Below are 27,419 nucleotides of genomic sequence, written 5' to 3'. Positions count from 1 at the left end.
GCAGCGGGAAAAATATCCAACCCTATTCTACTCCATAAGGGAACAAGGCAAGGTTGTCCGTTATCCCCCCTGCTTTTCAATCTTGCACTGGAACCTTTAGCCCGTTTCTTGTTATTTCAATCACGCCTCCATGGTATTCAAATTGGTCAACAAGATCTCCGCATAGCCTTATTTGCTGATGATATATTAATATTCACTTCCAACCCAACTCTAGATTTACCTCATATCCAGACAGTTTTCGCAGAATTTCGGTGCTGCTCGGGTCTCCGTATAAATTTTGCGAAAAGTGAGGTTCTTCCCCCTATATCATGCTCGGCTTCCTGATTGGGCCTGCAACACTCTCTTTAAAATTAATACTAATCATATTACTTATCTGGGTATTAAAATTGGGAAATTAGCCTCGTCCCTTTATTCTCTGAATTATTCGCCAGTGATTCAAAAAATTTTAGGGGAATTGGAAATGTGGAAAGACCTGATGTTATTACTTATGGGTAGAGCCCATCTCTTCAAGATGACGAGTTTTCCGAAGCTTTTATACCCTCTCCAAACTATCCCACTCCTGCTCAAACATACGGATATAGTCAAGCTAAACAAGGCGATCTCTAGTTTCCTATGGAGGGGGCGCCGCCCGCGCATAGCCTTGCATAAGTTGTTTCTCCCTAGATGTGAGGGCGGACTGGGCCTCCCCAATATTAGGCTCTATAATCTATCCTGCATTTTACGGGTGTGTATAGATTTGCTCTCCCGAGCGTCCGTTTTTTCCAATTACCAACTTGAATCAGCCATGGTGAGCCCGTTCGATCTGTCAGCCCAACTCCAACTCACTCCCGGAACATCTTAAACATAATCCACTCATACGGGACACACTCTTCACGTGGAGGGAGGTCAGACGTAGACTAGGAGTTTCTCCCTGGATATCTCGTTTTCTTCCCATTCATCACAATCCTTCCTTCTCTGTCTCTCAACAACATGCAGCTTACGATTTGTGGTACAACCAGGGTCTTAGACTTGTTAGCCAATTGTATGACTTTGCATCAGGATCTCCCCTTCCGTTCCAGCAAATCCTTAGCTCGTTTGAGTTGCCGTCTCATCATTTTTTGTACATTTTACAAATCAGGAATTTTGTGAAATCCATAGCTCAGAATAAACTCACTCGTTTCTCACGACGGTGATAGAGGTCCTTGTAAGGAATCAGAAATATAACATATCTGATATATATAGTCAATTGTCTATGCAATACGCAACACCGCTGGAATCCTCCACATCTATCAAATCCTGGATCCGGGACTTTGACAACGCTTTCACTGTGGAACAACTACTCGCAGGCTTTAACATGACCTGTGCGTTTAACACAAACGAATTTTGGCAGGAGCAGCAGTTTAAAATTATGCATCACGCTTATATGCCCTGTCTATACTCACGTCCAGACTCATCAATCTCTACGTGTCCGCTCTGTGGTCTATATAAACTGACACTTCACCACAGGTTCTGGAGTTGCCCATCAATCTCTACCTTTTGGAACCAACTTTTGAACTTCATGCTCTTCATCACTACTCTCCCGTTACCTAGAGACCCACTGCTGCTTCTCTTCGGCAACTTGGATGCTTCCGTGTCTGCTGCTACACACCAGCACATTGCTAGGCTCAGAGCCGCCAAACCGTGGCTGTCCACTTGTCTGATGGCTGCTAGCAGGTCTATTCTAAAAAAATGGGTTTCCAGCAGCCCGCCAACCATCTCGGATGTTAAATTGGAACTTAACTTCCTACTTCGCTTGGATCGGCTCAGCATCCACATCTCTCCATCCACATCAGGAGAGGAAAAGTTCAACCGCAAGTGGGGTCAATATGTCTCAAGAATATTTCCTACTTTGGAGATCCAGCTTCCCTCCCAAGGACTTCTAACGTAGTCCTAACTTAGCCTCTAGGTGATTCCTGATGCACGTGTTTTATTTGTCTTAGGGGGCAAATGATTGCTAAATTACCTTCTCTAAGTCTTCAAGGACCTTTACTTACCTATTTTGGCAATCTCCCCTTTTTACGCCTTGGCTTCTGTTTTCTTATTCTTGCTCTCTTTCATAGCCTCCCTTCACTGTTGACTCTTAGTGAAGAGTCCCCGTAATAGCACACTTTCACACACAATGTTGAGCTGCTTCCTATTATATCATCATAGTAGCCTACTATTCTAACACCCTATTATCTTAGTGTCCTAATCTTTATATTCTGGCCTGTCCTCTTGGTCTTCTGTTCTCTGGTCTCTGACCTCTGATCTTTGGCAACAAAATTCCTTGTCCTCCCTTTCTCCTTATCTTCTTTCTGTCCGTATACTCTTTTCTTGGCTGGTTCTCTCAGCTCCTTGTTCTTCTTTCTTCACTGATCTATCTTTACCTTCTGCTCTCATTTTGCATCTACTTCTTACCTAGATACACGATGACCTTCCTCTTGGTCTTTTGACAAATGGTCAACATGGCATACATTTGCGCATTTATAGGTTACTCATATAAATGAAGATATATACATGTACCTTTCTAAATCCTTGATACTTTATTCTTAAGCCCTGGTAATCTGATACATCAGACGATGTCTCCTTCTTATAAGTAACTTTTTCCTTACTAAATTTCTCTGATGCCTCTCTGTCTCTCTTGGGGTTTTGACAATTTGTTTTCATGTACAATTATTATTCTTGAATCTTTCACCGGCTTTGACATGTTGCCACGCTATGAACGCTGCATAATTTCACCGTTGGTTAATGTGTGTATACAATAAAACCAAATAAAGTTTCTTTTAAAAAAAAAAAAAATTGGATCCTGTCTAAATTGTCCCTAGTATGTGTATGTATGAATGTGAGTTAAGGATCTTAGATTGTATGCCCCTTGAGGGTTAGGGACTGATGTGAATGTACAATATATATGTAAAGCGCTGCGTAAATTGAGGGCGCTATATAAGTACCTGAAATAAATAAATAACTTTCCTTGACAGAATCTATAACAGGAGAGCAAGTGAATAGAGGACCAATTTGAATTTTATATAGGGATATCATTGTACTAATATATTAAGGCTAGATTAACACTGATGCGGTGCGATTTTCCAGTGCAGTCACATTGTGACTTGACACCACTTTGACATTATTAGGATACAGCAGCGATTTCTATGCTGAAGAAAACCTGCTGAAATTGTATGGCAATAAAACAGATAAGCAATTTGAAAGCATTTCCATTGTCTATGGACAACAGAATCACACCAAAGAAGCACAGGACCCTTTCCCAAAGTCAGATCACTGCTGTGCTGCATTGATTAGAACAGACTCCAAAGAAACCAATGTTATTTCCCTTGTGTGATTCAGTGCGATCCGATACACATCTGAAATCGCATTAGCGTGAACAGGGCTAAATGTCCAATTCTATGGAGACAAAGGCAGATGAGATCAAATTAAAATCTAAGTACTATTGGCCAAATACAAAGTTGATATAAAATATGTGAACAATCCTCAGCCAATTGTGTTGATTCACACACTGCATGACCAGGCACTTGAACTGCTCTTCTTTCTTCCCTCCATCCAATCTCCAATTTTCTGGTTCAACTTTACCACTTCCCATGTTCCCTTTTGCCTCTATTCTGCTTACCAATCAGTGCATTTGAATGAGTAACTGTAATGAGCACGGAGATGAAAACAGGAAAGCTGAACTAGGAAATAGTAGTGATCTTCCTGGCTATGCAGGGTAGCAGAGGTATGCAAACCAGAAAATCATTTAGAAGGTAAAACAGTTCACATCTGATATATGTATATCAAACATAAATGTATCAATTTGCCAGAAGGTACATTCTAAATGGAAAGTGTAATTGTACAGTAAAATGCACCATCCCTCCTATTCAAAGAGCCAATGTCACCTCTGTGTTTACAGCCTATTGGAAGCTGGATGCCTCAGCTGTAGTGCCAATGCAGGGGTACTGCCTACTTGGCACAGGAAGGCATGCTCAGCGATCCTGATCTGTGATCATTGGTCAAAGTCTGGCCAACTAATACTTGCCATTGACTGACTGTTCTCAAAAAGAGAACTCCCAGATTTGTACACCTTTGCAATGGTCAAGAGCTGCCAGTTACTCCGGTGTCTATAGCCCCCTGATCTGCTGCAACATGGTGGGGGGGGGGGGGAATCTTTCCCTATTCCTACTTATATCCCCATTTACATCTAAGTAAACGTCAAAAGGTGGTTGTATATGCGACCATAAGCACTGTTTAAATAGGAAAGAATTCAGGCAATGGTAGCCCAGCCATGGTAAAATGGTATCGCTTTAAATGCATAATCCACCTTTTAAAAAAATTTAACAACTGCACCTAGATCAATAAATTTCAGGTGCAATGCCCAGGTGCCTGCAGACTCTTTACCCAGCCCCTGGTCAGGACGAAAGTATGGACCTTTGGTTATGGGGCTGTTGGAAGAAAACAATGAACTACAATTGGGGTGATGTCACTGCATTGTGCGCCATTGAGATCTAAAAGTCCCTTAGCCACGGTCGCAGATGGGGCTTGTAGTCTCTCCATTCACAGATCTCTGTGAATGGACAACACTGCTGTGCAGGTGAGGTCTTGCACAGCTTCACCTAATTCCAATGAGAACAGGAAATTGCAGGGAGGAGAACCCCATGATTTAGGTAATGGAATGGGGGGGGGGTGGTGCACTGAGGAATGGGGGGCAGGGGGGTTGGGAACATGGCCATGTTTCATGTTAAACCCTAAATAAGGACGTACAATGAAACATGATCAGAAAAATGAATTGCGCATTTAGTCCCCGGCTGACACAGGGTTAACTTTAAGATTTCCAAAAGGCCCAATGGATTGAAATCCAACAGTCTTACTTTTTATTTTGTCCACAGCTTTAATATATTGACAACGCATCTCTTCTAAAGCCTTTCCTCTGCACATATCACAGCCCTTCCCAGATCCCTCTTCTGGCAGAAAACTAAAATGACAAGAGAACAGAGTAAATGGGTTGCTTTGTTTCAAAATAAACAAAGTACACAATATAAAAAATATGATACACACATTCTATGTATATACTGTAGAAGATCTAGAACAGGAAATGTCATTTTACCTTTCTTTGGGATTTACAGCTTTTTCATCAAGCTTTTTCTGCAGTTCAAGGTTTTCTTGTTTTAGAGTTTGGACAATGGTTTCATTTTCTGCAGGAAAATAATTTTAAAAAATATATATATAATAATAATAATCTCTCTCTTGGGTTAGCCTGACACATTGTAAGTATGTATATGGAATACCCATTCGGCCCTGTGCAAGCTGTAAACCCCTGTAGAAGCCTGACCCACTCCAGCAATAGCAGCAGTCTTCTGTCGCGCCGAATGGCTGCAATTCTGCAAAGTATCCACGGGGAGGGGGTCGCTCGCTCGGCGCGGCCATCATTCAGAATGCCCTGCATTTTTCTCAATGAATGCAAAACATTCTCTGTATGGAGATGGAGATCATGAGGTCACTCTCCATCTCATTCAAAATACATTATGCATTCACTGAGAAAAATGTGGAGCATTCTCTAAATGGCAGCCATACTGAGCGAGCAACTTTCTGTAGTTACTATTCAGAAGGGCAAAGGCTCAGCACGGCTCCTAGAATATTGCAGCCATCACTGTAGTAGTTTGGACTACTACAGTGATTTACAAATTCCACAGATGTAGATCAGGTATTGCGTACATGTACTCACACTGCGCACAACTGACACAATGAAAGTATGCAAATTATATCATCCCTGGAGTTCAACCGGAAGTATCAAGACTAGATATACAAAACAATTTACATGCAAAAATAGTTCAAACTGGCAGTATGTCTTTTTTTTTTTTTATTTCACACAATATTTCATCTAAATAAACCCCCCCCCCAAAAAAAACAAACACAAAACATACATACACACGATACAGCAGTTATGTGAATTTGTAGGTAGATACAGTTACTATAACTACAACCGGCAGATTATGTGGGGTGTAATTATAAAATGCTCAACTATTTGTCCTGTGAAATTGCATGTTTATTCGTTTTGTGTAAATGGGGCAGAAACAAATGTTATTAGGCCATTTTCTCTCCAGGTCGAACGTTAGTCTTCCATTAAAAACAAAAGTGAATTGGAAAAATACTGGATTATGACCACTAGATGGAGCTGATAATAAAATATTTATTTTCTATAATCACCAGCTCTGTCTAGTGGGAATAATGTGGTATTTTCCTGATTCACTATTCTGTATTCATGAAAAAAATTCAAACTTTAAAAAAAAAAAAAGAGCCTAACATCTGTTTTGCCCCCCATTTACACAGATCAAATGTAGTTTTTTTTAGGACAAATAGCTCTTCAGTTTCTTTCATAAATACACCCCCAAGTGTTAAATGGTCAACTTAAAGGGATACCTTTTTTAAATAACTTCCTTTTGTAGTATGTTTACTACCTTTAACTGTATGTCAGTGCAAAATAAAAAAAATGCAGTACATCTCTGTAATAAAAGTGCTGCATGTACAGAAAAGATACCTGTTGACCTCATCAGAAAAGCATCCCTCTCCTAATTTCCTGATGTGTTCTGAAAACACAGTGCCTATACGGGACTTAAATCACAATAGACAGAGTCAGCTCTACTCAGCTGTCTTTTGCTGAACTACAAAATACCTTCCCTTCTCATCTGCACAGCCCAAAGGGAAGGTATTTTTGTAGTCCAAGGAAAACTGGAAATGGATTAAACTCTTTGAAATAACACAGGCAGAGTGCACAAGACAAAGACAGCCGTAGATTTTTGACAATATCAATAGGTATTTCTTTGTGTGCCCTTATACAAAAATGATTGCAATCTTATATTTAACAGACCAAAAGTAAGCAAATAACTATAGATATTTATTGGTAGGATCTATATTCACACAGCACAGGAGTGTTATTGAAGACAAATCTGATATTCTGCTCAGGTAAGGCTGGCCATAGAAGGGTCGTCTTTTTCTAGCGGAGCCCAAAAAAAAAAAACCCCACAAAAAAACAAAACAAAAACAAAACAAAAACAAAAAACAACCCCCCCCCCCCAAAAAAAAAACAAAACAAAAACAAAACTGATTCTTCCATCCACACAATCGAGGTGAATAGAGGAATCCTCCCCACTGGGACATTGTATTCTGACAGTGGGGCTCCCTTTACATTTCTAACAACCCTGATCAACAGAAGTTGATCAATAAACTGAGTTTTGTTGATCCAGATCTGCAACATGTGGATCAAAATTTGGTTGGTCCTTGATGAACCGGCCGAATTTCGATCCACCTATGGCAGGCTTAACTAGCACTGTGTGCGGTTTGCAATCGATGGTATTGTTAGGAATATACTGATGACATATTACTTAGGTTTATCCAGGGAAAAGGCTTTCACGGTGTAAATAGTTTCATGTACTCTTATGTGGTATTACAGCTCAAATGTAAATTTTTGAATAAGTTGGGTAAAAAGTGTATAGCGGAGGGAAGAAAAAAAAAATTGGAAAAACCATAAAAAGCATTTCTAACACTTTCCAATTTTATTAATTTAAAGGATAAGTTCACCTTTTTTATTCTAAATTCCAGCTCCCCTATGTACAAGTATAGCATTAATGTAGCATTTTTCTACCCACCTTTATGTCCGTGTCCAGATGGATGTAAAAAAAAAGCTTTTCCATTACTTCGGTCTTTTTTCCTGCAGAGACTTTAGGTCATGACACAGGAAGGAGTTGACCAGCTGACCTCATTAGCACACACCCTGCATCATCTACCCTCCTACCTCCCACCCTCTTCCAGGTACACGAATATTAAATGAAAAGCAATCAATCAGAGATCGCTGTTCTCACTAAATACACAGACATCGATTTTTATTTTTCTACCTCAACTTTCACCTTGCATAAATCATTCTTCTGGCAGAGTGTGCTAAGTGAACAGATAACAGCCTATGTGGATAGAGCCGTAGTATTGAAAAAAGGAGAATTGTCTTCTAAGTTCTGGTACATTCACATACACTATACAATCTGATTGTACAATCTCCTTTAGGTGTACCATCAACTATGTAGTGTAAGGGCCTGCCTGATTGGATACAGAGTGATTGGGTAGATAGGTGGGTCCTCCTGTCCCATATTTCAGGAAAATCTAAAAAGGAAATTCTACAGAGATTGTACAATCAGATTGCATTTTGTATGGCCATCTTTATACAAGTACACAGGAGAGAGTGGACGGAGACACACAGCTGTCAAGCTCTGTTCCCATCTCTGCGTAGCGGGAACTCACATTCCTGCATGCGTTGTTTTCTGGGGTGTTTTGGAGCATTTTCACTTGTCACGCATAGGGCGGCTCATGCACTTGAATGGGCTGCCATACGTGCAGTAATCGCCCCAAAAAAACTCCAGAACTTTCTTTTAAGAGTGGAGTGTTGTGCTCTTCTTACTGTGATTTTTGGGGCAGCGCATTTTTGAAATGTAAGGCAAAGCGTTCATTTTCTATGCAGTGTCCCATTCGTTCGGAAACACACAGATGTAAATGGAGCCTCGTCGTTCTGTGCAAACAAACCAATTTCCCTTTCAGGCCCCATTCAAATCTATCATAATGTGACCGTTTTTTGGCTTGTTTTACCTGTGACATGCATAGAGCAGCCCGCTGATATCAATTGGCTGTGCTACACATGGGTCATGGAATGTTTTGGTGTGATGTGGGTTGTGCGTTCTTTACTATGCGTTTCACTGCGATTGCCAATTGTTTTTTCACATAGAAAAACGTGTTTGCTTCTGTGTTTGGTGTGCCATTAAAAACAATTAACGGCACCGGACATGCGACTAGTTAATTTTAGGTGTATAAAGGTGGCCATACACAATGCAATCTGTTTGTACAATTTCTATTAGATTTGCCAGAACTATGGGAGTAGGAGGACCCACCTATCTACCCAATCACTCTGTATCCAATCAGGCCGACCCTTCCACTACATAGTTGATGGTAGACCTAAAGGAGATTGTACAATCAGATTGTATCGTGTATGTGAACATAACAGAACACAATTCTCCCGTTATACTACGGCTCTATCCACATAGGCTGTAATCTGTTCACTCAGCACACAAATGAATGATTTATGCAAGATGAAAGTTAAGGTAGAAAAATAAAAATCAATGTCTGTGTATTTAGTGAGAACAGCGATCTCTGATTGATTGCTTTTCATTTAATATTCGTGCACCTGGAAGAGGGTGGGAGGTAGGAGGGTAGATGATGCAGGGTGTGTGCTAATGACGTCAGCTGGTCAACTCCTTCCTGTGTCATGACCTAAAGTCTCTGCAGGAAAAAAGGCCGAAGTAATGGAAAAGCTTTTTGGACAGCCATCTGGACACGAAGGTGGGTAGAAAAAATGAATTTTGAATTTCTGCAAAAGAAGTACATTGATGCTATATTGGTACATAGGGGAGCTGGAATTTAGAATAAAAAAGGTTAACTTATCCTTTCAACCAGGAGTGTGAGAGGAAACCAGATTACCCACACTAGTACATGCAAACTCCATGGAGGTAGTGTTGTGATCGGGATTTGGACCAATGACCCTGGTGCTGCAAGGTAGCAGTGCTAACCACTAAGAAAGAAAGTTTCAGCTGGAGTTCCAATTTAATTGCTTTGGTGCTCTGCAACAGCCAAATCTGCATATCGGGATTTTAAAAAGCATTTTTCACCAAAAGCACAAAATGCAATGAAGAAAGGGGGAAGTGCAAAAAACAATATACCGGAAGGTGTGCCTCGTATGCATTACAACCTGCAATCATCACTAAAGCCGGCCATAGATGGATCTAATCTCGGCCAGTTCAGGACTGGCTGAAGTTCAATCCATCTATGAGCAGGCTGGTTGCACCCAAATCGATCAGTCAATCGACTTGGGTACAATCAGCCTGTCGGATATTTTTAATGTGATCACTGTCATTGGTTAAAGCCGCTAGCAGTCATGTGGTATCGTGTTCTGCCGGCTGGGAAGTCTACCCATTCCCCCATCAACAAATGAAAAGGTCCATTTAAAGTGTTATGGATAGGTTGAAGTAGGTTTTGTATTGCCACCTGTGACCCAAAAATGAACATCGTCACTTTCCCAGCACAAGAAGTGAGAATCTCCAACATTGAAATAGGTAGTGACAACACCCCTCCAACTTCCCCCCCCCCCCCAACTGTGGTGGAAGGAAAGAAAAATCGCACAACCTATGGCCTGTCTTAAGCTGGCCATACACGTGTAGATTTTCGGACGAGAATATTTGCACAAAAAATTGTCTGAAAATTCTTTGAACATTCGGTAAATGGAAGAATGACGTTAGAAAATTGTCTTTTATTATTATTATACAGGATTTATATAGCGCCAACAGGTTACTCAGCGCTTTACAATACAATATAATATAGGGCAGCACAGTGGCTTAGTGGTTAGCACTTCCGCCTGGCAGTACTAGGGTCATTGGTTCGAATCCCACCCACGGCACCATCTGCCTGGAGTTTGCATGTTCTCCCTGTGCCTGCGTTGGTTTCCTCCCACACTCCAAAGACATGCAGGTAAGTTCATTGGCTTCTGTCTAGATTGGCCCTAGTGTATGTATGAATGTAAGTTAGGGACCTTAGATTGTACACCCCTTGAGTGTTAGGGACTGATGTGAATGTACAATATATATATACTGTATGTAAAGCGCTGCGTAAATTGACAGCGCTATATAAGTACCTGAAATAAATAAATAACGGGAGACAATACAGCAACAATACAGTTCAATACAAGAGGGTTAGGAGGGCCCTGCTCCTGGGAGCTTACAATCTAAGAGGGAGGGGCTAGTGGTACTAAAGGTAGTAACTGTGGGGGATGGACTGGTAGGAGGAATAGAAGATTCCATTGTCTTTTGCTTTTAACATTCGAATTTAAAATGAATGTAATTTCTGAACAATAACCACACACACTGGTCGAAATCTCGTTTGAGAAAAGTTTTCCTTCCTGCCCCTCTGAATTTTCCTATCACTGCGTTCAAAAACAAACACTGATTTGACCCCACTAACGATTAGAACAACAAACGAATATTCTTGAAACAAAAATACCCGAATAAAAATCTGTACGTGTATGGCCAGCTTTAGTGTAGGCTGTTAGTTATGTGCTATGATGTGCCCTCCAGGAGGAATCAAAGCACCATCTCCAATGGCTCCTGTAGGCCTATGGGCTCTTGCACACGGGCACCAGAAATACACATTGATACATAAGGACCATGTAGAAGGACAATAAAGAGATGTAGCACACCTTTAAACTGCTCCACTCGGAGCTTCTGCTCTTTGACCGCCTGTTGAAGGTGGCGGCACGCTTTGTCCAGTTTATTCCGCAGCTCCTGGCATTCCTTCTTTGACTTCTCAAGTTGTTGCTGGCAATTCTCACAGCAACCAAATTCCGAGCTTTCACTTTTCCTCTTTAGCGGAGGATCTACAGTCAGCATGGTCTGTAAATTTCCTGCAGCAATTTGGAGAGAAGCGCAACAGATTTATTAACTTATTGACAAAGAGAATGTATTGTAATTATGCGAAGGACAACATTTTTAATTTCTTTTTAATAATATGAATATTTCATAGTAATATTTGGTAGTCTTCTATCCAGCCAGCAGGTGGAGAGCTAGCCTCCTTTCCACATGTGAAGCTCTATACTACTTTCACCTATGATTTTTTTTTTCCATTAATTTACTTTTTTTTTTTTTCATTACAGAATTTTCCTTCATTTTCTGTACTGGTTTTTTTTTTTTTTTTTTTTTTTTTTTTTTTTTTAGACACACAGCTACTGCCCCTAATACATGCATGCGGGTGTACGGCTCCAAACACACCCAGAATCAGGTCCCGGACACGCACCCACACGATGTCATGACACAGCCACTGTGTCCCAACAGACATGAATGGGATTGCCCGCACAGGGATGCATGCAACACCTGTCCATCCCTGCATGGACAAACACAGCTCTGCATGAGCATGGATGTAATCAGCCCGTGTGAACAAAGCCTTACTTGTAGAACAAAAGATTGCAAATATAATATAAATACAAAAAGGTAAAACAGTGGAAAAACCTTTTGTTTACAGAAATCTCTTGAGTCAATTAGAAAAAAACTGAGCTTAGAAAGCAGGCTAATGAAGATCTGATGTGTGTTCTCTTTAGCTAACCCATAGTTCTTTGAGGGTCCTTTGTAATGCAATATATATTTGTATAACAAAGATTGCAAATCTAAATGTTTCCTGACACTATTAAAACCAAAATAAATTTTGGCTTTAGATATGCTTTAATTTATCTATCCCAGGTTTATTTCTTATGTAAATGTAAAACCAGGTCACAATCTTCTCAAATCAAATGTTTTGAAAAATCTGCCCTTTCCTCAACCTGCATTCTAGTGCAAGAAGGGTACCATGGATAAAATTGTAACCTGGATTACACACAACTGCTAAAGTTTATATGGACCAGTTCCAGCCATTGTGCACATTACAAGCAATTAAAACACGGAGCTTGAAATCAAGATCAGTAGCAGATAGATAGATAAATAAATAGACAATATATCATTTTTTTATCCTCTTTTTTTTCTTTTTAATAAAACTGTATTTAACCACTTCCCGTCCGGCCCATGTACATAAACGGCCAGGCGGGAGCAGTAAAGAAGCGGGTTTCCGTTCATAAACGGACCCCACATTTACAGGCTGTGTGCACTCCCTGGGAGCGGAACACCGATCACTGTATGGGATCTGTGTGTGAGGTCCCGATCATGTTTGAATAACATAAGACCCATCTCCCTGCACCCGTTTGACTCCAGGCTTCTCGAGCGTCTTGTTCAGAACCGTATGAACTGCTACCTCACCGACAACAACCTTCTTGATCCCCGACAGTCTGGCTTCCGCCCGCAACATTCCACAGAAACTGCCCTACTAAAACTCACTAATGACCTACTAACTGCTAAAACCAACAGCCATTACTCCATACTCATACTCCTTGACCTTTCTGCTGCCTTTGACACAGTCGACCACCCGCTCCTCCTCAGTAAACTCCACTCCATTGGCCTCCGTGACTCTGCTCTCTCCTGGTTCTCCTCTTACCTTTCTCAGCGCACTTTCAGTGTCACATACGATGACTCCTCCTCCGCTCCCCCTTTCTGTTGGGATATCCCAAGGTTCTGTCCTTGGGCCCCTCCTTTTCTCTCTCTATACATCCTCCCTGGGCCAACTGATAACCTCCCATGGCTTCCAATACCACCTCTATGCTGATGACACCCAGATCTATCTCTCCACTCCCCAGCTCACCCCCTCAATCTCCTCACGTATCACAAATCTACTAAGCGACATATCAGCATGGATGTCACATCACTACCTTAAACTCATTCTTTCAAAAACTGAGCTTGTAATATTTCCTCCTCCCCGATCTCCCACTTACGACTTTACCATTAAGATCAACAGCACAACCATTGGTCCTTCCCCTCATGCCAGGGTGCTAGTCGTAATCCTAGACTCTGACCTTTCCTTTGGGCCCCACATCCACTCACTGGCTAAATCCTGCCGCCTCAACCTCCGGAACATTTCCAAAATCCGCCCCTTCCTGACCAATGACACCACAAAACAACTTATCCACGCCTTGGTTATATCCTGCCTTGATTACTGCAACTCCCTCCTCACTGGTCTACCGTTACACAGGTTATCCCCCATTCAGTCTATTATGAATGTTGATGCTAGACTCATACACCTTACCAACCGATCAGCGACTGCTACCCCTCTCTGCCAATCCCTTCACTGGCTTCCACTAATCCAACGTATAAAATTCAAAATACTAACCACAGCTTACAAAGCCATCCACAACACTGCCCCTAGCTACATCACCAACCTCATCCACAGATACCGCCCACTCCGCTCCTCCCATGATATCCTCCTCTCTAGCTCCCTCATCACCTCCTCCCACGCTCACCTCCAGGACTTCTCCAGAGCCTCTCCCATCCACTGGAACTCCCTACCACAGCATGTCCGGTCAGCCCCCACCCTGTCTGCATTTAGGCGATCTTTGAAAACTCACTTCTTCAGGGAAGCCTACCCCACCTCCACCTAAGAACTGTACTTGAATCACCTCCGCCAGATCATCCCCCACAGCTATCACCTTCTGTATCACCTCCCCCTTCCTTTAGATTGTAAGCTCCACAAGCCGGGCCCTCCTATTCCTTCTGTACTGAAATGTATTGTAATTGTACTGTCTCCCTTATATTGTAAAGCACTGCGCAAACTGTTGGCGCTATATAAATCCTGTATAATAATAATAATAATGTGATCACTGATTGGCCAATCAGTGATCACATGAATAGTAAGCAAGATGTCACTTCTGACATCAATGCTTACTACGTGTGAAAACTGTGAATGATCACAGAGGTCACATGGTACAAGGCTATTCACAACAGCCTTGTACCATGTGACAAGCTGTGACCAATCACAGCTCTCACAGTATTTCTCAATGGCTGCAAGAATGCAGCCAGAGTGAAGGAGAAATGATTGCTTTTACACCCATAAAGTCTGTAAAAGCAATCAGTATAAAAAAATAAAAAACCTTTATCACCCCCTACAAAGTAGTACAGTGTCACTATGGTGACACTCTACTGCTAGGGTGACAGTATGTTAAAAAAACAAATCTACAAAAATAAAAATGTAATAACATTTTTTTTTAAAAATTATACTTTTTTGTTATAAACAAATTTGGGTTATTTTTTACTAAAAAGCTAGATAAATACATTTTGGCCCAGATTTATGAAGAAAGATTATTTATTTGCAAAATTTTATAAGAAAAACACTTTTTTTTCGAAATGTTTGGACTTTATTTATATAGCAAAAAAATAATTTTAGAAAAATTATAAATTTTTGGTTATAAACTAATTTGGGTTACTTTTTTTTACTAAAGATAACTGAATACATTTTGACTAAGATTTATGAGAAAGATTATTTGCAAAATTTTATAAGAAAGCACTTTTTAAAAATTTTTGGACTTTTTCATTTATATAGCAAAAAAAATAAAAATCCCTGTGGTGAATAAATACCACCAAAATAAAAGTTTTATCGGTCTCATAAAAATGCTAAAAAATTCATATGGGTACAGTGTTGCATGGCCGCGCAATTGTCATTCCAAGTGTGATGGCACTGAAAGCTGAAAATTGGCCTGGACAGGAAGGGGGTGATAGTGTCTGGACTTGAAGTGGTTAAAGGATAAGTTCACCTTTGAGAACATGTAACATCCATTTTTGGGGTGGAACATGTAACATGTTCCCATAGCCGCCCCCCTCCCTCTGACAGATAATACGTGGAAACTTCTCTCCATACTGTCAGATTTGAAAACAGCGCAGCTGTGAGGGACTTCCGTGAATGAATGAACTGCAAGTCCCGGCAGCCTTAGTGGCTGTCAGCTTATAGTTTTCAATGAACTATCATGGTGCTGTGGAGCGCTGTTGTAGTTCACTGAAGCTTCCTGTCAACATATCTGCTTGACCGTAAATCCCGTACAGCAAGCAGATATTCTGACAGGTCTGCAGGAGACCTGCATGGCGTCAGCCATCTACTGATCACTGGTGCAAGGCTTTCCGGCCTCCTTTGGACAATAATAATACATGCACATTATTTTACCTGCAAAAAAATTTGCATTTATTATTTTTGTCTAAAAAATCCTTTAAGACAAATTTGTTGTGATAAAAGAATGTCATTTTAGGTTTACAAAATTACTGCAGCAGGAAATACTGCACTGCTTCTGTTGTGTCTTCCCTTTCCCCAATACAGTGGACTTCCTGTCCTCAAAGGCCCTACAGGAACACTGATATCTGCAAGTGCTGTACACCGACATGTGTATGAATATGTGCATATTATTTTAAAATGTAAAGTTTTATATATATGTGTGCACTGTTTTCTGTAATGAAATCTTATGGGTAAAAATATGGAGCCCACAACAGATGTATTTACAGTGAACGCCCATACGTTGTACTTTACAGCCATGTGCAAGAGGCCTAACGCTTCTTACTATGAAGCCATAACAAAATATTACAGGTACATTTTAAAGTGGAACTAAACTCTCAATCAACATTAACTATTTTTATTCCTTAGGTTTTTAGCATTAGTAAATAGACAGGAAGGTATATTAATGTTAACATGTTTTAAACTTTTTTTTTTATATTTCTGCAGTTGCTTCCTTGTTTCTGACCTAGGCCAAAATGATGTCATACATCTCAGGAGCACACCCTCCTGTATGCCTGCCTAAGCTAAAGCTAAATGGATTGCAGGAAGTAAAAGCTACATGAATCATCTGCTCTTGCTTAAAGCAGAGCTCCACCCAAATTGGAAGTTCTGCTTAAAGCCTTTGTCCCCCCCGCTCCCCGTTAAGGATTGGCACCTTTGAGGAGCGGGTACCAGAATTTGACAGGTACCCGCTCCCACTTCCGCTGCTATCACCTAGGCCAGGGGTGGGCAACTGTGGCCCCCCAGCTGTTGGTGAAATACAAGTCCCATCATGCCTCTGCCTTTGGGAGTCATGCTTGTAACTGTCAGTTTTGCAATGCCTCATGGGACTTGTAGTTCTACAACAGCTGGAGGGCCACAGTTTCCCACCCCTGACCTAGGCGATCGGAAGCGGAAATTGTCCTCCCCCCTTCCTGCCTGTAGTCTTCTGTGACACGTCCCAGAAGACTACGGGACCATTCACAAAGCGCAGCGCTACTCACGCATGCGCAGTGGGCACCCGGCTGTGAAGCCACAAGCTGTCACAGCCGGGTGCCCACACTGAAGATGCCGGCACCAGGGAGAGAAGACAGCTGGTGAAACCAGCGGTGGTGAGGACACCCCTGGACCGAGGGACAAGTAAGTGGCTGTATTTTAAAAGTCAGCAGCTACAGTTTTTGTAGCTGCTGAGTTTTTGTTTTTCCCAGGTGGAACTCCGCTTTAAGATGGTGAGGCTAGAAATACCAGGGGGGTGTTCAAAGTGATTTCTCAATAACAATAAATCATGAAGACATGGATGGATGAGTTTGCTATGAATATTAAAAATTAAATAGTGTGTTCAGTTTGTGGGGCCCACATACAGTTTAGCTCCACTTTAAAGTGGAACTGAACTGCATTTGAGCACCACAAACCAAAAAAGCCATTTAATTCATTGTTAATATTCAAAACAAACTCCCCCATCCATTCATGTCTCCATGCTTTAATCTGCTGAGAAATCATTTTGAAAAACACCCACTAGCATTTCTGGCAGTGGCTATCTTGAGTAAGGGCAGATGATTCATGTAGCATTTACTTCCTGGAATCCATTTGCCCTTAGCTCAGGTATTGACTGAGATGAGAACCCTCCCTGTCCTGAAGACTTCTGGGATGTTTGACATAATTTGCCTATGCATAGAAACCAGGAAGTAACTGAAGAAATTAATAAAAAGAAAAGAAAAAAGTTTAAAACAAGTAAATATGATATACTTTCCTAACCATTTACTACTACTGGCAGCATAAGGATTAAAAATAGTCCATGTTAATTGAAAGTGTGAAGTTTCACTTTTAAAAGTACAAAAAAGCCATAAAATGAAAAGTTGAGAGAGAAGTATGTTTTTTTTTTTTTCTAAATCATACTTACCAAGGTGGTCCCCCACTGGCTCTAAGGGTGAGAACTGAGCGATCAGACACCACCGATTGCTCAGTTCTCCCTGCCACTCTGAGCAGAGAGCAGTGAATGTCTGCTCTGCCCACTCCCAGCACTCACTGGAACGCTGGGCTGTTGAGGGGGCGGGAGCGGCTGGCCTGGTCCAGCAGAGTGACTTTAGCCTGCTATTGGCTGAAAACGGGTCTCAGGAATGCAGAACGAACTGCATGTGATCCACAGGAGAAGTACAGTTAAACAAGCTTTTGCTGTACTTATCCTTTAAAGAAAAAGGCAGCAATAAAGGTCCATTTAACCACTTGCCTACTGGGCACTTTTACCCCCTTCATGCCTAGATCAATTTTCAGCTTTCAGCACTGACACACTTGGAATGACAATTGCGCAGTTATGCAACATTTTACCTATATGAAATTTGTATCATTTTTTTCACATACATAGAGCTTTCTTTTGGTGGTATTTAATCACCACTGGATGTTTTATGTTTTGCACTATAAACAAAAAAAAGAGCCAAAAATTTGAAAAAAAAAAGTTTTTCTTTGTTTCTATTATAAAATTTTGCAAACAGGCAATTTTTCTCCTACACTGATGTGCATTGATGAAGCTGCACTGATGGGCAGTATTGATGGGCACTGATGAGGTGGCACAGATAGGCTGCACTGATGAGCAGCATTGATGGGCACTGATAGGCAGCATTGAGGGGCACAGATAGGCAGCATTGTTGGGCATTTATGAGGTGGCATGGATAGGCAGCACTGATGAGGTGGTACTGGTGGGCATTGATGAGGCACGGATGATGCTGCACTGATAGGCGGCACTGATGGGCGGCACTGCAGGGCACAGATGGGAGGCACTGCAGGGCACTGATAATCAGTGCCGACCTGCCGATTATCGGAAGCACGTTCCTCACACTGTGACAGTGTGAGGAAAGTGCTGCCGATAACTGGCAACTGTATCTGATCACGTGGTAAAAGGTTGCTGTGATAGGCCTTTTACCTCATCACGTGATCAGCTGGGTCCGTAGGACGCAGCGATCACTGAGATCTCCGGGTGCGCGCTGCTGGAGGTGAAGCAGGAGGGTGCTTTCTGGGAGGACGTCATTCAGCAATAGTGCGGTAAGCATGTGGTTAAAGTGTTCTGTATTATGTTGAAGTAGGTTTTGCATTGCCAAGGGAAATCTCAGACATTATCACACAGGTAGTGACAACACCCCCTAACATCTTTTCCTGTAGAGTTAGGATAGCTTTGTATACTCAAGTGAGATTTTCCTTCATCTCCTATCCCGGGGACAACGTTGTCTGAGACAGGAGGAGAAGGAGAACATCCCTTAAGGGGTAAAAGCCTAACAGAGGTTTATCAAAAACTGGATTTCCACTATAAAAAAGACAGTATCGTGTATGGCTTCAGCAAAATATGTTTCATTAAAAAGTGGAGCATACCATTTGCCACCTTTTCTGTAAGAATTCTTTTTGGATTCTTCTGCGCACCTTCAGGATGAAGTCTTTCCTTCCCTCTTAAGAAGACACTAGAATCCTGGCAAGTCTCTATTTCAGCATGTATCTGAAGAAAAAACAAAGAAACAGATGAATAAAGCATGTCCAAACAGAATGAGTTAACGTAGTTCCGTATAATCGCACAAAACATACCAGCTTCATTCCCTGTTTTGCATTTGAGACAACTTTGTAAACAATCCCTTTAACTGATCTCTGAAGATAAGATCTTAATTTCTGTAGAAACGGTGCATCTAAGCTGCTAGTTGCCAGTGACGAGTGTTCATCTCTTTTACATTTTTCAACAAGTTCTTCGTGGATTTCGGACATAAGGTTCTCGATTTCAGACAGGATCTCATTATCGTGATCAAGCAAACGCTTAGATTCTTCAGAAATCTGCAGTTTGAGGCTCCTATTAAATCGTTCAGTCATTTCCGCCTCTTTTTGTGCGAGTTGTTCATTTTTCTGTTTTTCAAAATCAGCTTTTGCTGTATATAGCACGTCACTGATTTTGGTCCTATGATCATCCAAGAAGGTGCGGAAATCTTTTTCATTTTGTGCCCGAATGGCTTGGACTTCCTCCTGCTTCTCTTTGTTCCACTGAGCACGCGCCTTCCCGAGTTCAACTTTCATCTGAGCTTCAAACTCTTCAGCCTTCAAGTCCAGTTCCCGCTGTAATGCTGCCATTTTCTCTTCACATTCTTTGTGTTTAAAGCGCTGTTCACTCTTTTCAGACTCAAGCTTCCATTTCTCTTCTGCTGCAGCAACTGCATCTGATATCTTGGATAGGAAACAATAGTTAGTTCAAGAAGTAACATCTTCTATGTTTAACCTCATGCCAAGCAGATAACGCATATGTTGGGCAGCAGGGAGGGTGGAACTTAAAGCAGTATTGAACCCAAATTCAAACATTTATTATGTCGCAGCATATGAATTCTTAGGTGTAATGGCTTGGTTTCCTTTTTTTTAGGCTTTCATTCTTCAATTTTCCAGCAGAATGTATACGTTTTCTTAATTAAAAAGGTATGCGCTAATGACAAACTTATACAAAGGTGTATATCATCATCCAAAAAAAAAAACATTTAGTGTTTTAAATAAATAATTATAGTGTCCAAAAAATATATATATTAGTGTCCAAAAAAATATATATATAGATCTTCAGTGACTTGAACCAATTGTGAAAAATCCACCACCAAAGGAGATTAAATGAACTCACCAGAGCTAATGGCTCTGGTGAGTTCATGTATAAGAATGTATAAGTTTGCATGGATGAGACAGACCACTTAACACTGACAGGGGTGCTTGAAATGACCAGCTTTTATTTATTCATGCAAAATCTTTATCCCAAAAGGAAAAACAATGCTGTAACTCATTATAAAGGGAGAGCTGAAGTTTGGCTTCCATTTAGTAGTGTATCCCCATCTGCTAATACATTTAACCCCCCCCCCCCAAACTGACAATGGTGCTGTCTGCTGTGCCTCCTATCTCATTCCTCCAGAATAGTGTCTCACCAATACAGAAGCTGTGTTACTGGTCAGATTACAGGTGAAACAGGAGGGGGAAAAAAAATTACATCTGGTAATTTGTAAGCTGCAATATAGTACATTTTTGGTTTGGGTTTAATACTGCTTTAACGCCCTTACACCATATATATGTACCCATGGAGGTCCATATTTTCTGTGCTGAGAGCATGCTCACAGCACAGTGACCAAGTTGTTGCAGACAGCTCCTGGGCTCTGTATAAACTGGGAGAGGGGCTGGATAGGCTTCCTATCAAGTGATCACTGTGATTACAGTGATCACATGACTGCGAAATCCGCCTTACCTTATGGCCTTAAGTCCCCTTTAAAAGGCCACTGGAAGGGGGTGGGAAGTGGTTAATGAGCTATTGCATAGTCCATACGAATGCCATAGACCAGTGGTCGGCAAGCCGCGGCTCGCGAGCCACATGCGGCTCTTTACCCACTCTAATGCGGCTCTTCTGTGTGCCGGGCGCCTGCTCCCCTCCCTCCTCTCGGTCGGCCGCTCCCCTGCCTCCTCTCGGTTGGCAGCCCCAAAAGTCCGCGCGGACCTTTTAATCCGGCCCGCGGATGTGGCTGTCAGGATGTGTGTAGGCGGGGCAGCGTGCCGAACGTAAGGGGAGGGGAGCTAGGCTCCTCTCACAGTCCGCCCTGAAGACCCGAACGGCGCGGGAAGACAGCGAGAGGAACGCAAAAGGTAAGTGAATTGACACGGGGGACTTGGCTTACTAGAAGGGGGGGGGGATAGTACTGTGGGGGATGAAATACTATATGAGGGATGAATTACTTTATGAGGGATGAATTACTATATGGGGGGATGAAATACTATATGAGGGATGAAATACTATATGAGGGATGAATTACTATATGAGGGATGAATTACTATATGGGGGATGAATTACTATATGGGGGATGAAATACTATATGAGGGATGAAATACTATATGAGGGATGAATTACTATATGAGGGATGAATTACTATATGGGGGATGAATTACTATATGAGGGATGAAATACTATATGAGGGATGAAATACTATATGGGGGGATGAAAAACTATATGGGGGGATGAAATACTATATGAGGGATGAAATACTATATGAGGGATGAAATACTATATGAGGGATGAAATACTATATGAGGGATGAATTACTATATGAGGGATGAATTACTATATGAGGGATGAAATACTATATGAGGGATGAAATACTATATGAGGGATGAAATACTATATGGGGGGATGAAATACTATATGAGGGATGAAATACTATATGAGGGATGAATTACTATATGAGGGATGAAATACTATATGGGGGGATGAAATACTATATGGGGGGATGAAATACTATATGAGGGATGAAATACTATATGAGGGATGAAATACTATATGAGGGATGAATTACTATATGGGGGATGAAATACTATATGAGGGATGAAATACTATATGGGGGGATGAAATACTATACGGGGGATGAAATACTATACGAGGGATGAAATACTATACGGGGGATGAATTGCTATGGGGGATGAATTACTATATGGGGGATGAATTACTATGGGGGATGAATTACTATGGGGGATGAATTACTATATGGGGGATGAATTACTATGGGGGATGAATTACTATATGGAGGATGAATTACTATATGGGGGATGAATTACTATATGGGGGATGAATTACTATGGGGGATGAATTACTATGGGGGATGAATTACTATGGGGGATGAATTACGATGGGGGATGAATTACGATGGGGGATGAATTACTATGGGGGATGAATTACACTATGGGGGATGAATTACTATATGGGGGATGAATTACTATGGGGGATGAATTACTATATGGGAGATGTATTTTCAGTTTTAAAAATGTGGCTCTCAAAATAAATTTCAATCATGGTTTTGGCGAGATTTGGCTCAGTTGAAAAAAAAGGTTGCCCACCACTGCCATAGACAATTGGTGCCTGAATGCAGTTCCTTGGCTGAGGTTTCAAAGAAAGCTAATGATCCATTTGGGATCAGACCTACACATTCACTGCTGAACAGAGGAGCATGTTACGCAAAAGAGGCTCTAGAATGAACTAAAGCAAAAGGCCAGCACAAGGCCACACTTAGTAACCAGTTGAAAGAAATCCCTACCTCCCACAGCCTACTGGCCCTAAGATGCTTATGGCTGTTTGAAAGCAGACGAGGAGCCAGGAACTTCCCCTGCACTTTTTTTTTCTCTTTTAAAGTCTGTCTTAACCTCCCTGGTGGTATGATTATTTCAGATTTTTGGTGCTGAAAGCGGTACCCTTTTTTTGCATTGAAATATGTTTTTTTTTATTGTAGGCCTGTAATTTTTAGGAATAACTCACTGAAATCTATCTGAACAAGAGTCTAGTAAACATCCCGGGTATGATAACATTTGAAACACTAAATTATAATTTAATAAATCATAAAAATAATATAATAATACATTTAATTCAATAATATAATCAAACCAAAAACACTGAAATATAGCGCCAAGTTCGCACATCACTGAGCAAAGGAGCAAAATCATTTTCATTGTCTGATGACGAATTTCCCCACAAATCATTATCACTCAATTCTGCAAGTGGTTCTAATTTACTATCGCTGTTCTCTAGCTGGTCTAAAACCGCTTTTGACCTAAAGGGACGCTTTTTGGACGCCATGGACGTTTCTCAGTTTCCAGGCAGAAAGAACAGTAAAAATGCAGGCAGGGCACAGGACAAAGCACTCGGGACAAGATGTATGTGAAATGGTTTGATGCAGTAATGTTTTACTATGTGATTTTAGTGAATGTCACTTTTTGTAATTTTTGAATTTCCCGCCGTTCAGTCCCCGTACATCCCGACGTTGCAGGGAGCAGAACCCAGAAGACAGATACCAGCATCCGCCAGAGGACATTGCCGGGGACACTGCAGGAGGGACATTGCGGGAGCGCAGGACAAGGTAAGTGATTGAGGGATCGCGGAGCAGCGCCGCATGGTAAGCCCGAGTGTAGCTCGGGGTTACTGCTTGTGGTACTGAAACTTTACTCCGAGCTACACTCGGGAATACCTCCAGGGGGGTTAAGAGAAATAAGTAGTCTGCCATTGCTGATCTCAATGGTTGCCTCCCTGTCCTGCTGACACTTGCGGAGTGCCTGGCCTGAAAGAACTGCGCTCACTAAAGTCTGAACTCCTAACGTTCACATTAACTCCAGATCACTCACCTAGTTTCTCAGAAGGAGAGGTCAGTAATAGTGTCCAATATAGATTTCTCATTCTAGGGTTACTTTAAATGGAACCAATCACATAAAAAGATTGACCAGTGAACACTGAACAGAAACTATACAAAGTTGGATATACATGGCAAAAAGGAAGAAACGAATTACCTCTTTACAATCTATTAGATTGTAAGTCCTTATGAGCAGGGCCCTCTTGTATTGTAACTGTACTTTCTCTCTTTATATTGTAAAGCGCTGTGCAAACTGTTGGCGCTATATAAACCCTGTATAATAATAATAATCACTTTTCACCTTGCTTTCACATTCTGTATACCATGTTCCACCTACTGGAACACATACAATTCACCTGTATTAAAGAGTTACTAAACCCAGGACCCGGAATTCACTATAATCTGGTCTCCCACAGTACACAGAACATGGAAATTGGGCCAATCAGTGCTGTCCAGACAGAGTGTCAGGGGTCCTGCAGCCTCATAGGACAAATCAGAGGAGAATGAAAACTCTTCCTATTAGCAACATAAACTGCTAAACATCTTTTCTCATCAGCATTTAGAGCAGTCTTGTGACTTTTCTCAGTGTCCAGCAGAGCGCTGGTTAAAGCTTGTAGGAGTTTTCATTCTCCCCCGATTGTCCTATGAGACTGAAGGACCCCTGGCCCTATCTGGACAGCACTGATTGGCCCTGTGCTGATCACATGCACTCTCCCAAGAAAAAAAAAAAATAAAACTCTCTAGCAATACACACCAATCTGAACACATGCAGCTCGCCCCCAAGGGTCTGTTCTATCAGCAGATGAATTGGGGACAGTAGAAGAAGGGGAGGATCAGAGAAGGGGCAACCCCCCTCTGAAGACGTGCCGGAGCACGATACGCGTAAGGAGGAGCCACACCATGCCGTGAAGTCACGCCGCCAGAGCAACGCGGAGCTCTGGCGGCCATCTTAACATTCCAGACGGTTAGTTATGCACCAATAACTGTCTGCAACGATTTTGTGCACCTGATGTACCTTAATAAATTTCATTTTTATACCAATTACTACACTATGGGAGTACCTTTGTTACCCCTTGGGGGAGCATTCTAATTTACAGACCTACTCCTGGATGTACCCGGATCATATCTCTCACCAGTGATCACCAGGTGGACCCCCAATTGGAGAGGACCAACAGCCCCATACGCAGTTGAGGGAGGACCACCCATTACCGGATGACATCTGGATTATACACAAAGGCGCATACTTTATGCGGGTCTGGTGAGTGCGCATTGCTTTATCATATATTTACACGGATACCAGGATCAAGGCACTGACTCTATTTCTGACAGCAGAGGGGAAGTCAGTTGTAGCCCTCCAAGAGGACAACAGCACTTGCAAATGCGACTGCAGTGCATTACAGCATCCTCAGTGGACATGCGACTCCAACATGGTAACAATTTGTTTTAACTAACTTGCCCAAACAAAGTGGCAGGTAACCTGGAGTTCTTCTTTGAACCTGTATCTGTTTCAGAAAGAATTATATTGCTAATTGGTCACCAATTACTGACCACGTCACTAGCATATCATGAAATATACCTGCTTTTCAACATTGAGAATATTAAGCTTCTCCCATTTTTCTTTCTCAAGCTGCAAATTTGCTTTGTATTCAGATAAGCTGGTAAGTTCCTGCAGCCACCTGGCATGGCCTTTTATTAAGGCCAACTCCACCTAAGGGGAAAAAAAAGGGGGGGGGGGGCAAAAAATGAATGGTAAATTAAAAACCCATTGGGGGTTCTTTACTAAAACTGCATGATGCAAGATCTGGTGCAGCTCTGCAGAGAAACCAATCAGATTCCAGGTTTTATTATTAAAGCTTGATTGAGCAAGATGAAGCTAGACGCCAACTGGCTACCATGCACAGCTGCACCAGATTCTAGATGCACCAGTTTTAGGAAATGTAACCCATTTTGTGAAGTTTTCCATAACATTAGACTGCTAAATATGGAAGAACTGCATATTCACAAACTGACGACTAATACATCTAAGAATAAAAATATACTATGTTGTACATTTTGTTATTTTCTTTCACAAAGTGTTGGAACTGCTTGCAAGTTTAAATTGAGATAAAAGAGGTGCTATGACCTGACTTTAAAAGACACCTCTAGCAAAGAATGACAACTGTGACGCATGTAAAGAAAAAGACACAACGCGGTTTATTTACCAAAGCTGGGGAGTGCAAAATCAGGCTTTCCATTCTGCATAGAAACCAATCGGCTTCCAGATTGTATTGCCAAAGCTTAATTGAACAAGCTTAAGTTAGAAGCGGATTGATTTCTATGCAGAAGTGAGCCTGATTTTGCACTCTCCCGCTTTTGGAAATAAACCCCAATAGGACTGCTCAACTAGTTCTAGAATTCACATAATTTTGTGAAAAACATTAAAAGTAAGCCCGCCTCTGTGTAGAAAAAAATGGAAGAAGAGGTAGCCTGTTAAACAGGTTTGAGGTTACATTTGAAGTGGCTGGTAGCTCAAATCTTCATTCCTTTATGGAGTTCTGGGTTTCACTGCTAACACTTTATTGTGTTGGATAGATTGTCCCTGTCGTGGTTCTTCCCAGCAAAGTGTCCTGTGGCACAGTGGCCAGCGGGAACGTGCTATTGGACACATCTAAGAGTGGGATAGCAACAGTGCCGCAGCAATTCAAGAGCAAAGATTTCTCAACATCTACTGAAATATAGTACAAAAGCTTCTGATTTTGCAAACTGCATCCCCTTCAGTTCTTTTTTTCTTCCATAGCGACAGGGCCACTTTTTTTTTTTTTTTTTTTTAACTTTTCCTTTCACTCTAACATAACATTCTACTGCAACAATACAAATTTTAGGAGGAAGTATTTAAAGTGTTACTAAATCCAGAACCTTGCATTCGCTATATCGTATATGCATTTAGCCCTTTATATTATATCTATATTATAAACCGATACACACATTTTCTCATCCGTAGTATATAGCAGTTTTGTGACTTCTATCCGTGTCAGGCTGAGCACTGGTTAATCGTGAAAGAGGAGTTTTCATTCACCTCTGACCGTCCTATGACACTGCATTACCCCTGACCCTCCGTCTGGGCAGTGCTGATTGGCCCAGTGCTGATCACATGCACACTCCAAAAAAAAAAAAAAAAACCTCTAGTACACACCTAACTGAGCATGTGCAGGGTCTCCTAGGGCTTTGCACTATGTAGCAGATGGATTGGGGACTGGAAGAAGGGGAGGACCAGAGAAAACAGGATCAAACAGCCATTTTACATAATGCAGAGGATTAGCCCTTTAGGTTTCACAGCAAGTATAACAAGCATGATTTACTACTCCTACAGAATGATTTTTCTGTTGTGGATTTAGTAACACTTTAACATTAACCACTTGAGGAAATCGGTCACAAGCCTAAAAAGAAAAAAAAATGAATCTAAATACTGTGGGCCTGTGTGGTACACCCAGCCTCTCCCTCACAGTTCTCCAGTCTCATTGCCTGGAATAGTTTTTATTTAAATAGGACCAAATATCTTTCTGCTCCTGTGTAAAC

The 27,419-nt window shown here is 41.5% G+C and overlaps 1 protein-coding gene across 1 annotated transcript in view; it reads right to left on the bottom strand.

The window, feature by feature from the left end:
- Positions 1 to 27,419, bottom strand: part of CEP152 (centrosomal protein 152) — a 144,191-nt gene that overhangs the window by 15,816 nt on the left and 100,956 nt on the right. The window contains exons 19-24 of the mRNA XM_089670325.1: positions 25,441 to 25,572; positions 19,282 to 19,905; positions 19,075 to 19,195; positions 11,267 to 11,470; positions 5,090 to 5,177; positions 4,854 to 4,957 (exon numbers count right to left, since the gene is read on the bottom strand). Coding sequence (XP_089526451.1) covers positions 4,854 to 4,957; positions 5,090 to 5,177; positions 11,267 to 11,470; positions 19,075 to 19,195; positions 19,282 to 19,905; positions 25,441 to 25,572 — 1,273 coding nt within the window. The remainder of the gene's footprint in view (positions 1 to 4,853; positions 4,958 to 5,089; positions 5,178 to 11,266; positions 11,471 to 19,074; positions 19,196 to 19,281; positions 19,906 to 25,440; positions 25,573 to 27,419) is intronic.

This window comes from Staurois parvus, unplaced genomic scaffold, assembly GCF_062004578.1.
Source record: "Staurois parvus isolate SC_StPar_1 unplaced genomic scaffold, SC_StPar_1.0 ptg000089l, whole genome shotgun sequence".
Classification (NCBI taxonomy): Eukaryota; Metazoa; Chordata; class Amphibia; order Anura; family Ranidae; genus Staurois; species Staurois parvus.
This window is presented reverse-complemented; position numbering and strand designations above follow the sequence as displayed.